Source organism: Leishmania braziliensis, chromosome 16 (assembly GCF_000002845.2).
Source record: "Leishmania braziliensis MHOM/BR/75/M2904 complete genome, chromosome 16".
Lineage (NCBI taxonomy): Eukaryota > Euglenozoa > Kinetoplastea > Trypanosomatida > Trypanosomatidae > Leishmania > Leishmania braziliensis.
The window spans coordinates 580,591-593,890 of record NC_009308.2 but is presented as its reverse complement, the minus strand read 5'-3'; the positions used below and the strand labels follow the sequence as shown (position 1 = coordinate 593,890).

General features: G+C 60.5%; 2 protein-coding genes and 1 pseudogene across 3 annotated transcripts; all 3 read left to right on the top strand.

Annotated features, from left to right (window-relative positions):
* Positions 1–844: 844 nt before the first annotated feature.
* On the top strand, positions 845–3,007 carry LBRM_16_1510 (putative kinesin; the record flags this gene model as incomplete). The annotated part of the gene is made up of 1 exon (XM_001563703.1): positions 845–3,007. One exon carries the CDS (start codon positions 845–847, stop codon positions 3,005–3,007), a length of 2,163 nt encoding a protein of 720 aa, XP_001563753.1.
* Positions 3,008–4,302: 1,295 nt separating this feature from the next.
* On the top strand, positions 4,303–5,207 carry LBRM_16_1501 (annotated as a pseudogene). Its single transcript is given in 4 exon segments — positions 4,303–4,536; positions 4,539–4,642; positions 4,645–5,112; positions 5,114–5,207. Coding segments are annotated over 4 exon segments (900 nt in total).
* Positions 5,208–6,733: 1,526 nt separating this feature from the next.
* Positions 6,734–11,446, top strand: LBRM_16_1500 (conserved hypothetical protein; the record flags this gene model as incomplete). Its single annotated transcript, XM_001563702.1, has 1 exon — positions 6,734–11,446. One exon carries the CDS (start codon positions 6,734–6,736, stop codon positions 11,444–11,446), a length of 4,713 nt encoding a protein of 1,570 aa, XP_001563752.1.
* Positions 11,447–13,300: the final 1,854 nt, after the last annotated feature.

The window sequence follows — 13,300 nt, the reverse complement described above, 5'->3', positions numbered from 1 at the left end:
GCAATGGTGTGGGTACAGTTGTGTAGAAGAGGAAGCACTTGTGTAGCGTCTTGGGAGGCGCCACGAGGGGCCGGAGCAACCATGAGAAGGGTCGACGCGTGCATGAGCGTTCATGTGCTGCTTCGTCGTCTGGCATGATAGGCAGTATAAGAGGCAATGATCTGGCGAGAGGGAGGCGGTGGTCTCAAAGGTCTCCGGGAGACGGCAGCACTGGTCTGAGAGGTACTCGTAAAATTGCTGGCTGATTGATTATGTTGGCTAGTGAGGAGGCTAGTAGGGTAGAACGAATGGAAGGTGGAGGGAGAAGAGCTGTGGGGTCGGAGCGTAGCGTCGGGAGGCGCCCGAATCACGGCGTTTTGTGTGGTGCTTCTGCGTGGAACCTTAGTTGGTATGGGATGTAACGGTGGCCATTACGGTAGCGTGACGCATGGTGATTGAAGCAACAGTTGGTCACGACTTGGTGGTGGAAATTCGTTCAGACCAGTTCCGGATGGCGGGGGTAGGAGGGGCCGTATTGATAACGAGGGGAGAGAGTCAGAGGGAGACGACGGCGGGAGATGCAGGGTGTTTTTTGTGGAGAGCTCGGGGCCTTGGAGGAATTCGGCGGGGATTCTAGGTGAGTTTTTTCGCGTTGTGGGAGTAAAGTGATGCGCCTCTCGGTGGTTCCGTGGAAGAGATTGGGGCGTTGTGGGGGTTGGTCACGGGGCTTCAGGAGCGCCTTGCAGGGAAAGAGACGGAGTGCGCAGATGTTTTGGATCGGCTAGCTGCCCTGCAGGCGAAGTACGACGCGGACACCTCTGCCGGCGAGCGCGCACGTGGTGAGCTGGAGGATCAGCTGAGGTCCATGCGCGCGCTGCTCTTAGAGCAGGAGGGCGCATCGTTAGAGCTGCGCAAGCAGATCGAGGAGCGCGACGCACAGCTCGCCACAGTGGAGACGCACCTGGAGGAGACGCACACGCAGGCCACCACGCTCACAGAGCAGCTTACAGCTGCGACACGCGCAGCGGCGGAACGCAAGGAGGAGCTTGAGCGGGAGCTACAGGCCTTACAGAGTGTGGTGGAGGAGCTGCGCACGGACATGGCCACCACCGAGGAGGCGCTGCAGGAGACATCCGCCAAGCTCGCTGACACCGAGGAAGCGCTGCAGGAGACGTCCGCCAAACTGGCGGTCACCGAGGAGACGCTGCAGGAGACGTCCGCCAAGCTGGCCGACACCGAGGAGACGCTGCAGGAGACATCCGCCAAGCTGGCCGACACCGAGGAGACGCTGCAGGAGACATCCGCCAAGCTGGCCGACACCGAGGAGACGCTGCAGGAGACATCCGCCAAGCTGGCCGACACCGAGGAGACGCTGCAGGAGACATCCGCCAAGCTGGCCGACACCGAGGAGACGCTGCAGGAGACATCCGCCAAGCTGGCCGACACCGAGGAGACGCTGCAGGAGACATCCGCCAAGCTGGCCGACACCGAGGAGACGCTGCAGGAGACATCCGCCAAGCTGGCCGACACCGAGGAGACGCTGCAGGAGACATCCGCCAAGCTGGCCGACACCGAGGAGACGCTGCAGGAGACATCCGCCAAGCTGGCCGACACCGAGGAGACGCTGCAGGAGACATCCGCCAAGCTGGCCGACACCGAGGAGACGCTGCAGGAGACGTCCGCCAAACTGGCCGACACCGAGGAGACGCTGCAGGAGACATCCGCCAAGCTGGCCGACACCGAGGAAACACTGCAGGAGACATCCGCCAAGCTGGCTGACACCGAGGAAACACTGCAGGAGACCACCGCCAAGCTGGCCGACACCGAGGACACGCTGCAGGAGACATCCGCCAAGCTGGCCGACACCGAGGAGACGCTGCAGGAGACATCCGCCAAACTGGCTGACACCGAGGAAACACTGCAGGAGACCTCCGCCAAGCTGGCCGACACCGAGGAGACGCTGCAGGAGACATCCGCCAAGCTGGCCGACACCGAGGAGACGCTGCAGGAGACCACCGCCAAGCTGGCCGACACCGAGGAGACGCTGCAGGAGACATCCGCCAAACTGGCCGACACCGAGGAGACGCTGCAGGAGACATCCGCCAAACTGGCCGACACCGAGGAGACGCTGCAGGAGACATCCGCCAAACTGGCTGTCACCGAGGAAACACTGCAGGAGACATCCGGGAAGCTGGCCGACACCGAGGAGACGCTGCAGGAGACATCCGCCAAGCTGGCTGTCACCGAGGAAACACTGCAGGAGACATCCGCCAAGCTGGCTGTCACCGAGGAAACACTGCAGGAGACCACCGCCAAGCTGGCCGACACCGAGGACACGCTGCAGGAGACATCCGCCAAGCTGGCCGACACCGAGGAGACGCTGCAGGAGACCACCGCCAAGCTGGCCGACACCGAGGACACGCTGCAGGAGACCTCCGCCAAGCTGGCCGACACCGAGGAGACGCTGCAGGAGACATCCGCCAAGCTGGCCGACACCGAGGAGACGCTGCAGGAGACATCCGCCAAGCTGGCCGACACCGAGGAGACACTCTCTTTGGAAGTGATATCCGTGAAAGAACAACTTCGTGCTGCTCAAGTGCTTAGCGAGCAGCAGTGTGTTTACCTTGACCACGTGATGGCGTATGTGGGTGCATCGTACAGTGTTGCTCTGGATGGGCTGACAGAACTGCAGTGGATGGCTGTTGAGGATATGGTGATGCAGACCGGCTCTGTTGTTCGCCGCGTGAGCCAAGCTGCACATGACGAGGTGGAGCGCATGAAGGAGATGTGCAACATTGCGGATGACAACTATAAAATGACGGCAGAGCGATTTGACATCCTGCGCCGCATTCTTGGCAAGATCGACCAAGATGTGAAGGAGGCGAGTGTGGAGATCGACAGTCAGGAGCGGCGCCAGAGCGGCTCTTCTCGCGCGACGCCGCATCGCTTGGGTGACGTGTCGAACCGCGAGAACAGCATGGAGCGCAAGTCATGCCCAATGTCTCGGCTCTCGTCTATGCAGCTGTAACCGGTGCAACTTATAAAGGGTAGCAGACGTTGTGGTTGTTGCTGTGTTTTTTTTTTCTTTTCAATTTATTTAGAGGGCTTGACGCTGAGCACCGTGAGGAGGCATTTGTGCGTTGTTGCTAAGGGGGATTGCGAGTGGCGTCGCAGTCGTCTATCGTGTCTTGGTGCTATCATAACTTCCTGGACGCAACGTTGGAGCGCTTTGATTGTCGTTGCGTTATGTATAGCTTCCCCTGCCGCTGTCCTCTCGCAGTGAAGGGGGGACTTTTACGAGTGGCCGGTGGTCCGTGCTTGCACGCATACATACACGCATACACCCTCACACCCGCTCTCTGTCCGTCATGCTTTGCCCGTGCATCCGGTGAGCGCGCGTGTACGCCAGTAAATGGTGGGTTGTGAGCGAGCAGGGAAGAGGAAAAGACGTATTGAGCTGCGGGTTGGGGACCGGGGGTTCAGCAATGCTGCAAATCTATTGACCTTGCGTAGAGTCTGATGTCTGAAGTATGTAGGCCTTGTGTGGCGGTACTGTACCATCGCTCTCCTTAGCGCTCTCCCCTGACCCTTCCCCCTCTCCTCCTCAGTACAGAGCGCAGCGGGCATCTGCGTGTGTGTGGGGAGGGGGGGGGTAATACGTGCGTCTTTGAGGGCTCGCAGCTTTTCTTCCTCTTTTAGCTCGTATTCTTTCTCTTGTAGCGACCCCTGTTGCACCCCATCCTCAATAGAGAGAGATGGAGAGCCAGCGGCTGCGGTCATGACGATGGTGAAACCGTGTCCTATGCAGATGGGCAGGTGGCTGTCCATCAGTGTGTATGTGTGTGTGTGTGTAAGACAATGCGCAGCGGTGACGTGGATCACCAGCCGCAGGACAACAGCAACAAACGAGATGGAACGGAAGTTCTGAAGGAGTAGAAGCCCGTTGCGCGTGGAGCAGGTGGTATGTACAGGTCGGGGGAAGGGTGGAGGTACAACGCGTCTGCTGCGTGTAGGTCCCCGCCATCCCTTCCCTGCACGGACATCTCCACCTGGCGACTGCGATGTTCGACTGTCTACCTTCCCGGTATCCACTCGATGCTCACCCACCCATGCGTGCGCGTGCCACTCCCTCTCTTTCTGTTCTTTCCACCCGCCTAAGCCTAGCCACTTCTACTTCCTCCATATTTACCGACAAAATCACTCACGTGCACCCCACGGGCTCAGGCACGGGCGCAAACAAGCCCATGCGCGCTCAATCCTGCACCGATTCCTTCCTCTCGCTCTTGATTCTGCGTACTGCCCACCTCCGCTCAGACAGAAGGGATGGCGACGTATGTAGAAACAGGAAGCTCCGCGCCAGCTGCCGTGGTGCCAACGCCCACTCGGAGGGCCCATGAGCAACTAAGTACCGTCGTCCCTCTCTTAAAGGATAACAATGTGGTGGTCAGCGTTGTGATTGACTGTGAGACGGCGGCCCGCATGAAAGAGGTCGAGAGTAATCGCTGCTCCACACTCTCCAAGAGGCGCACAGCACTCCGCGTCTCGAACACTGCCATACAACCGCGCCTGCCACCCAAGGCGAGACCCTCACCGGCCTGGAGGAGGACGTGGGAAAGAGCGGCAAAGGGAGGGCGTCGAGGGATGGGGCGCACGCGTCACTTTATCTGCCACCTTGGGGCACTGTCGACCATGCCGGTGCAACGCCTCACCGCCGTAGGTCACGAGCAAGTTGCCTGGGGCTCTACCGGCGGCGAGGCGACGGCCAGGCATGACACCAGGGGCTAATCTCAGCGCCTGTCCTCGACTAATGCACGGGTTGAAGACTGGCCGTGAAGCCTTTGGAGACACTGCGGATACACAGACAGAAGCTGCGCATTTCTGTAATACCGATGCACCTGGCGACTACAGTGTACCTGTAGTAAAGAACATCACTGTGCAACGGACCACCATTGACGAAACGAGCACCGATGTGACGAAGGGCCCTGGGCCCATTAAGTCATCTGTGTGTCTTCGAGGTCTTCATCAGACGTCTGTGGATAAACATCGCGTCAACCGATGTGCCGACGCGGCTATGTGTGGCCAGATAGAGCCGACGCCGGACAAGATACGCGGCATCGTGGGCGAGCTGCATGGCCGCGCTGAGATCCGACCTGGACCGGCTGGGCGAGCTCATCAAGAGCACTGATAAAGCATGTGAAAAGAACAAGAAGCAGATTGGCTTGTGCTGAAGTGGCAGTGACTGAGACGTGTGAGCATGTTGCCGCGCTGTTCTTCTTTCACGTTTAGTTTGCTTCATCATCAACGCAGTCGTCTCTCTTCGTTGCCGTTACTGCTGACTGGGTTCCTCCCTCTCTCCTCAATATCACTACGGCCATCGCTACCCCCTTCTCTTTCTCCCTGCTCAGTTTCTCTTCGTTTTTTCCCGTCCGCGCCTCAGCCGAACTCAGCTAACTTCCACAGTTTCGCATTTCCTCGACTGCAAGTGCGCTACGCTAAGGTGGATCGCCTGCGTGTGCCGTGGCTTGCGTGTGTACAGCCGTGGCAACTGTGCTGCTGCTGCTGCTGTCGAGTGCCTGTGCGCCTCCGTGCCCGCCTCTGTCTGTCTTTGGATGCGCCCATCGCCGGAAGGTGGGAATAAGATGGGGTGTTGATGCGCGGCTACACCATCTCATGCCGTCTCACAGTGTGGTGCAATTAACAGCACCCCTCCTCTGCCTTCCTCATGCTGACCTGCTTCTCGTCGCACTCAGCGTCTCCATCCCTCTCTTACCCACCACCTCAGTCCTGCCAACTACCCAGCGGCCTGCGCAGCACACATATGCCCATACCTCTACGCACTACTTGACTTTGTTTAAGCTCCGTCATGGGATGGCGCCGCGTTGTTCGTTGGGACTTCTCCAGTCGCAACGCGACCTCCGCTCCGCTGCATTTGGCGACTCGAGGCGCACGACCGCCGCATCCACCGGTGTGGGCATTGACACATCTCCGCCGTGGCTCCCTGGCGGCGTCGCTACCGACTGGCCCCCCGCGCACCTACCCATCTGCGAGTCAGCGAAGTGAAAGAGGCTTGTCAAACAGCTCCGCCTCTGCGAAAACCTCCGCAGAGACTCACATGGCCGCTCGTTCAACATTGTGTGCGTCATCGCCCAGCGCGGCAGTCTCATCGTCTCTTGTCTTTGCGTCCGACGTGAGCCGCCGTGTCGTGGGTGCAGAAGCGATGATTCCGCCTCCGCAAAGCTACGCCTACGTAAATAGCGCCTCCGAGACCAACGTACCGACTGCGAAGTTGCCTGCACGCCGCGCATCCTCACCTGCCCTCCCCAGCAGCACTGCAGCATCGTCGAGCCGCAGCATAAAGGTGGCGGTGGATGGAGAGGATGCGCTCGTGGCAGCTGCACCTGGTGCAGTACGTCGGGCACTGAGACATCAAGGCAGCCGCGTCGATCGCGACATGGATGGAGAGGATGCCGCAGTGGCGTTGCTTCGCTCTGTCGCTCATCCTTTAGTAGCCGCATTCCGCAACAACTCTTGTACGGGCAGTCATGTGCCTGGCAGTACCGCCTCCCTCACCCCAGCTGAGCGGCACGCCCACCGGCAACGACAGCGAAAGATTCGCGAAGCACGAGGGTGGCGGCGACAGGACCGCGCCCAACAGCAAGGCGGTACAGCCATGCACCCGTGTCGGCTGCAGGGAGGCTGTCAACACCAGCTTAGCAGAACATCGACCCGTGCTTCGGTTGATAGTGAGCGGGTCATGCCAACGGTGACGCGCGCGAGCGTCTGCCCGTACCGGCACTATCCCTCGCATTACTGTGTAACGCAGCTGCGAAACGGTCACTGCTCCTTGCACGATGTGGGGTGCTGTCCGTGGACGCACGGCGATCCAAGCGAAGGGATCGGCCGGGTAAATCCCGTCTCGACGCCGTCCGATGCGGATACCAACTTCAACTTTGGCCTGCAGGGCTTGTCGCCGCTGGTACCGCTGGAGTCGACGCTGGCGGAGGCGACACTGCGGCGCTCTGCAGCGAAGGTCGGCGAGCTGTTGCTGCTCTTCTTGGACATTGTGAGTGTCATGATGGAGGAGGCCTCGACTAAGCAGCAGATACGTTTTATCCGTGATGTCGGCGCCCTCGACAGTCATGCGAGCGAGGCCCCACCACACTTGTCGTGCTGGTGGGAGTCACTCGCAGAGGTGGCGGGCTGCTCTTCTCCCACAACGGTGGTCAGTGATGCGCCGACTTCCGACACCCCGGCCGGAGTGAAGGGGAGGGAGGTTGGTCTGCACTTGGAGGTCGTGCCGAATGGGGACTCGACGGATGACACCCGACCATGGTGCATGCTCTCCGTGCCGACTGAACTGGCCCGGTATGCCCTTGCTAGCCACAGCGAGGGTGAAGCGTCTTCGTCGTTTTCAGGAGTCGACCCCAACGCCGTGGATACAAGCCCTTTCACAGCGGAGGAGCGTGGGTATTGGAGCAGCTACTTCACCCTCACAGCGCCATCGCGCGGAGCTAACGAGCGTTACGCAGCGACGGGTGTCTGTCGTGACGGTCATGGCGCGCTTCATGACGGTGTCCCGGACCAGCCGCGCGTGAGGCTGACCCCCTGTGTCACAGCGTGGGTTTTCAAGGCGGCAGCGGCGCAACTGCGCGCCAAGAGCTGTCACGGGGCTGCTACCGACGGACTGGTAGATGAAGCCGCAAACTCGGCGGCTCCTGCGACAATGGCGAGCGCATACTTCGATCAGGCGACGCTATACGTGCTGAAGTGGCGAAGAGCACAGCTGCAGCGATGCCTCATGAAGGAAAGACGCGACGTTGCACCCCCTGCAGGGACAGAGAGGTCCGTCATTGTTGAAGCTTCGACAACACTGTCACAGGCTTCAGCAGGGAGGCACCACGAGCTGCAGCGCAAAGCTGAGTCGCCACTACGCTGGTCGCCTGTGCTGTTCTTGAAGGATGCACTGTTGTGTACCTACCTGCTCGCGGCACAGCCAGCTCAAGCTGCACTCGAGCAGGAGATGATAGTCGACGAGGACGGGGTGGGTGCCAGTGCGGAACCGAGTCGAGGGATCAATCTCAGCCGGTGCACGACGCTGCTGGACGTCTTTCTGGGTGCCCTGTATACCAGCGATGAGACGGTGACCTTAAAGGGGTCCGTGTCAGCACCGTCGCGTACCGACGGTGCTCTCTTCAATGCTGGAGGCAGTCACCCCGCAGCCCGCCTGTCCTCTTCCCCATCTACGCAGTCGACTTTAATGGCAGCAAAGAGCCCCACGGCGGCTTCGATGCAAAGCTTCCGTGCGGCCTGGGACGAGGTCCACTCCGTGGTGGTGCAGCTGCACAAGGGGCTACTTGAGTGCTTCGGTGAGAGGGCCATCACGGCATCGGCACTTCTCTGCCTCTACACACAGCCCGCAATGCTGCATATCATCTCCTCACTCTCCATCGGGTTCGCGCAGCGCCATGAGGCTGACTTGCGAAGCACGGCGGGGTGGAAGCCATGGACGGATGTGCAGTTGTTCCTTAAGGAGCACGCTGCCGTGTACAACGCCGACACGTACGCGCGGCACCACATGCCAGCTGTGCGGCTCGGCCTACAGAACTCTCTCCTTAACGCCTTGCTTGTCCTCACCACCCACCATGTCGACACCGCCTTTCAGCTGCAGGAGTCCAGCGACGTGCGCCGCGTGCTTCTTTCGTCGCCTGCGGTTGACTTTGCCGTGCCAACGCGCGGGACGGCAGCACCTCCTGCGGCTTCGGAGCGACAAGCCGTCTCGTGGTGGTGCACAATGCAGAAGGAAGCGTCTGCATACCGACAGCAACACCTGCAGTCCAGCATCGCCGTTTCCATGGGCCTCTTGACTGCTCTTCAGGAACACAGTCGCGAGCAGCTCGAGACACGCGATGCCCTCATGCGCGAGTACGAGCAGCGCCGCTCTGCCTACGAGCGCAGCCACGATACGCAAGGCAGCCTTTCCAACTCTCTAAGCCGCATCGGTGCGTCGCGAGTACGCAAGTACTACGCCTTTTCATCTCAGTCTACTGAGGATGAACTTGCTGAGCAGCAACAGCGCCTGGAAGAGCTGCATGGGGTGGCGCTGCTCGATCGGCTCTTGCCGTTCGGATCAGCCACTGTCTCCCCGGATGCCACGGCATCCTTGTTGCGTCAGCTGCTTGAAGGCGGCTATTCGTACAAGGCACTGAAGCTAGCTGCCTCGATCATGCACGCCAGCCGGATGTTGCGCCACGCCGACAAGCAGCCGCGGCCATCACTTCACCAAGGCTTTCGAACGGTGCACACTCGAGTGTGGAGTCGCAGATCCCAACGACACGTGCTTGTGAAAAAGCGCGTCCCAGTTCTGCGCTTGGTGGGTGACCTCAACGCCGACGACCCCGAAGGCGCCGAGGCGCGACCTGGAGTGCACGCACGCCGGTCAGTGCGCCCTGTCGGTCTTGCCTTCGTCATCAACGATCGCGTTGTGGTGGAGATGGCGCGCATCGGGCTGCGAATGGGCGAGGCTGGCGCTGCGTTGGTGAACGGCGTCGTGCAGGACTGCCAGCGCGGCGCTTTACTGGACTTTACATACCGCAGAGGACTTCCAGCACCAGTGTGGGAGGACGTCGCGGAGATGCTGTCCAGGGCGAGACTGGCTCAGTCTCTCTCCTCCGTGGTGACCTCGACCTCGACTTCTCTCGCTACCACCGCGCGATCGCAGCAGCTTCATGAGCACAAAGGCCACAGTGGTGGTCGTCGTGGTGCTGAAAGGGGCGAGGCAGCCCTTTTAGTCATCATAGGTGTCGGTGGCGGCGAAGCTCGCCCGGGCCGCGGCGTTAACGATGGTTGGGGCGCCGTGCATCAGCGTATCGCTCCCACCCCAGCACTGCTAGAAGTGCTAGAGACCCACACACACCCCTCCAGCACGGCGCAGCATACTGCCTACCTTAAGTTGCTCCTTCAGGATGTCACGCGCTTCTCCACGGTGCCAGTGCTGCTGGCGCTACAGTACCAGGCCTGCTTCAAACACAGCCGTTACGCAACGTTACGCACGGATGGCCTGAGCGGCGCCGCTGCGGCGATGCAGACCGCCTATGTGCTGACCCTCTCGGCAACTGGGGCCGCATTATCGTTCCCCAAGTCCAACTGGGCCCCGTCTTTCCCCACCGCTGCTGCGACCGCTTCCGGCGGTGATGACGCCTCTCGCTCACACCCCACCCCCGCCGAGTGCAGTCGACTGCTACATGTACTCCATATCGAGGCGGAGACCCAGCGGCCAGCGGTGCAGGAGGCCATCCTCTCCGATGCCTCGAGCTTCCGCTGTCGCTGTGGCGCCGAGGACGATGCTTCCTCGCCGTCATCCCTGGCTGCGTCGCAAGCGAGCCCTTGCATGGAGGACGTGAAGGCGCTCCTTCTGGGCACCTCGCAGGGCGGCGGCGCGTTCCGTGCAGGGATAGGGGGAAAAGAAAAGGAAGGGGTCCCGGCAGTACCAGCAGTGCGGCGCCGGGCAAAGCTCAGCCTTGCTGTACTGCTTCATCACCTCTGGACGTCCAGTATCCTCACTCGGTCAACGGCGCAGCAGGCCACGTCACTCTGGGCAGTATGCGCAGCCACGCTACTCGGCCTGGCGGAGGCCGCGTTGCGTCGTTCTCAGGGCAGCAGCGATACGGAGAGGGGCGAGCTGGAGGCAGACAGCACCTACGCAGCCCTGGCATTGCACCACGCCTACGTCGCGGCTGGCCCACTGCTGAGGCAAGTGTCACCACAGCAGAGCCCATCGTACGTGGATGCAACTGTGAAGGCACTGCTGCTTTGCCGTCCACTGGCCTATGGCGAGGGCAGCGGCAAGGACAACAACGGCGTCGTGTACGCAGCTCACTTGAAATCATCCTCAGCCATCACTCCGTCCAACACCATACCGACCGACAACTCCAATGCATCTACCCGCCGCGGTGAGCACTTGCACGATGAGTGGCCCATGCTTCTCTCCTCTGCAAGCGCGACACGTGTCCGCTCTCTTCCCGCCTTTCTCGCTCTCCAGTGTGCCTTGTGCACTGCCGTGTACACAACGGAGCCGTGCACACTCGTCGCTGAAGCTCCGCTGCTGTTTCCGGTACCCACGCACCTTTCCTCCCTTCTCGAGGATCTCGTGGCTGCGCGCGTCGTTCCCCCGGAGCGCGTACGCGAGTGGCCTGCGTGGAAGCTGTTCGCACCACTACTGCGACAGCCCGTGCTGGCGCAGATGTGGCTACACGACACGCTCTTGTGCCCCTCCTCCAGCCTCTTGATGTGGCTTGTTGGGTCTCTGAGTCGCGACGACGTGGAGGGCTACGCCATACTGCGCGCGTGGCTAGGACATATCCAACCAGGACCGCGCCTGTCGCTTTCTATGCTGCAGGTGCTACACACTGAGACGGAACACCACCATCGCTCTGCAGTCACATGTCGCCTTAGAAGGCACCGTCGCTGAATACGCCAGCAATTCTTAAGGCTAAGTGGACGTGGCTGAGCACAAACACCTTCCTTCCCTCCTTCTCCGCTCACTTTCTTGCACTTGGCGGTGCAGCGCGCAGAGAGGAGGACGGGGAAGGAGAACGCAGAAGGAGCTGGATGAGAGAGCTGCTACCGGCAAGTGCATGACTGAGCATCTCAAAGTGCTCTTGTTATCTGCCCTCTGCAGTTGTCTGTTGTTCTCAACCTGAGCACTAAAATGTTTCTGAAGGTAACTGACGACTGCCAGATGGGGAAAGAAGATAGACAAGCGAAAGACACGCAGGCACCACCGCACAGGTGCATTACACATGCCGAGGAAGAGGACTGCTCCGTTGCACTGTTACAGAGGCTCCGCTCTCTGCTTGTGTCCTCGCTGTTCTTCTCCCTGCGCTTTCTACAATGAACACCCACTCTCCGCCCATCATACCACTATAACTTGCCCACTAGCCCCATGTTGACTACGCTTGCCCCCTTACCACCTGCCACTGGCCCAGCACACGTTCGATGAGCGGCGGGCTGAGAAGCAGCTCCGTGCTTCACACTGCAGCACGCCAAATGTGGCGAGGACTTCCACACGGTGACCATCACATGCACGACTCTGAGACGAGCGCTGTGCCCCACAGTATCACGCTGCCATGTAGATGAGCGGATCAGCTCTTCATGGTGATCAGACAGGGAGAGGGGAGAGAGCCGGGCGAGTTCAGCAGCCGCTCGTCGGAGTTCGAGCGGAGCGCGCCGATGAGCAATCAAGGGTAGGTGACAGAGGAGGCACTGCCGGGAGCTTCGTGCGAGATGCATTTCCACTCCACACGCATGCAGCGGACGACCAATCACTGGACCAGCGTTGACCACGCACAGCTGGACTCCCCAGCGCACTGGCCATGAGGAGGTTAACCAGCGCCTGCTGTTTTCCCTATAGCAGCGAGGCCTTTGCGTTCTAATACGTGGACGGTGTCGAAGGGGAGCGGGGAGGGGGACGGCAGGCCAGACTGAGCCTGCACTGGATGGGCAGGGGGGCAGCGAGTTAGCAGAATATTATCATGGAAGTGCGAGCACGGCGCGCCGCTGCATCTCCACGCTGAGCGATGACGGAGCAATCGACTGGCCAATACGAACCGCATGACTAGATTTTGCAAGCCCGAGCAAGGCCGCCTCAAGTATGAGGTGAGCGAGCTACGCTCTTTACACGACCGCCTGCGGAGGTAGGGAGGAGGAGGGCAAGACTGACGACGCGGAGAGAGGGGTACTTCAGTCAAGGAGGCCTGTTTGGCCCCCAAGCTGGTAGCTACGAAAACTGATTTGCCGGCGTGGAGAGCGCTGTGCAACCACCTGTGTAGCAACTATGAGGAACGGTGTGCGTAGAATGGGGGCGCTCTCCACAGACTCGTGCCGATCCGGAAAGAGGAGCTTCACGCAGCAGAGCTGGAGAGCCACGGTCTGACATCCAAATCACGTGCGAGCGTCACAAGCGGCCACCGGAGACCAGGAAGATGCGCTCGCAGCAACGAAGCGAGGGATGCAAAGCCTAAAACACCAATGCAGAAGGAATGGTGTCAGCGCTGCAGGAGAAGGTACGAGCGCTAGCTCTCCAGCTCGAGATGCTTCGGCTGTTGGGGTAAGCGGAGAGGAGCAGCCCTCTTCCCGTACCGGCGGTCCTGTGATGGGGCCGCCGCGAGTCGGTAATGGTGGCTTGGACAAAGGGAATACCACACTGACAGGCGCTGGGTGCTTTGTTTTCTCTGCCATCGGACGAAGCTACCGCAGGTGGTGATAGTCGCAAGAATTGGCCTCTCTTGTGACAGCGATAGCTGAGATGCGTGCAGCTTCACAC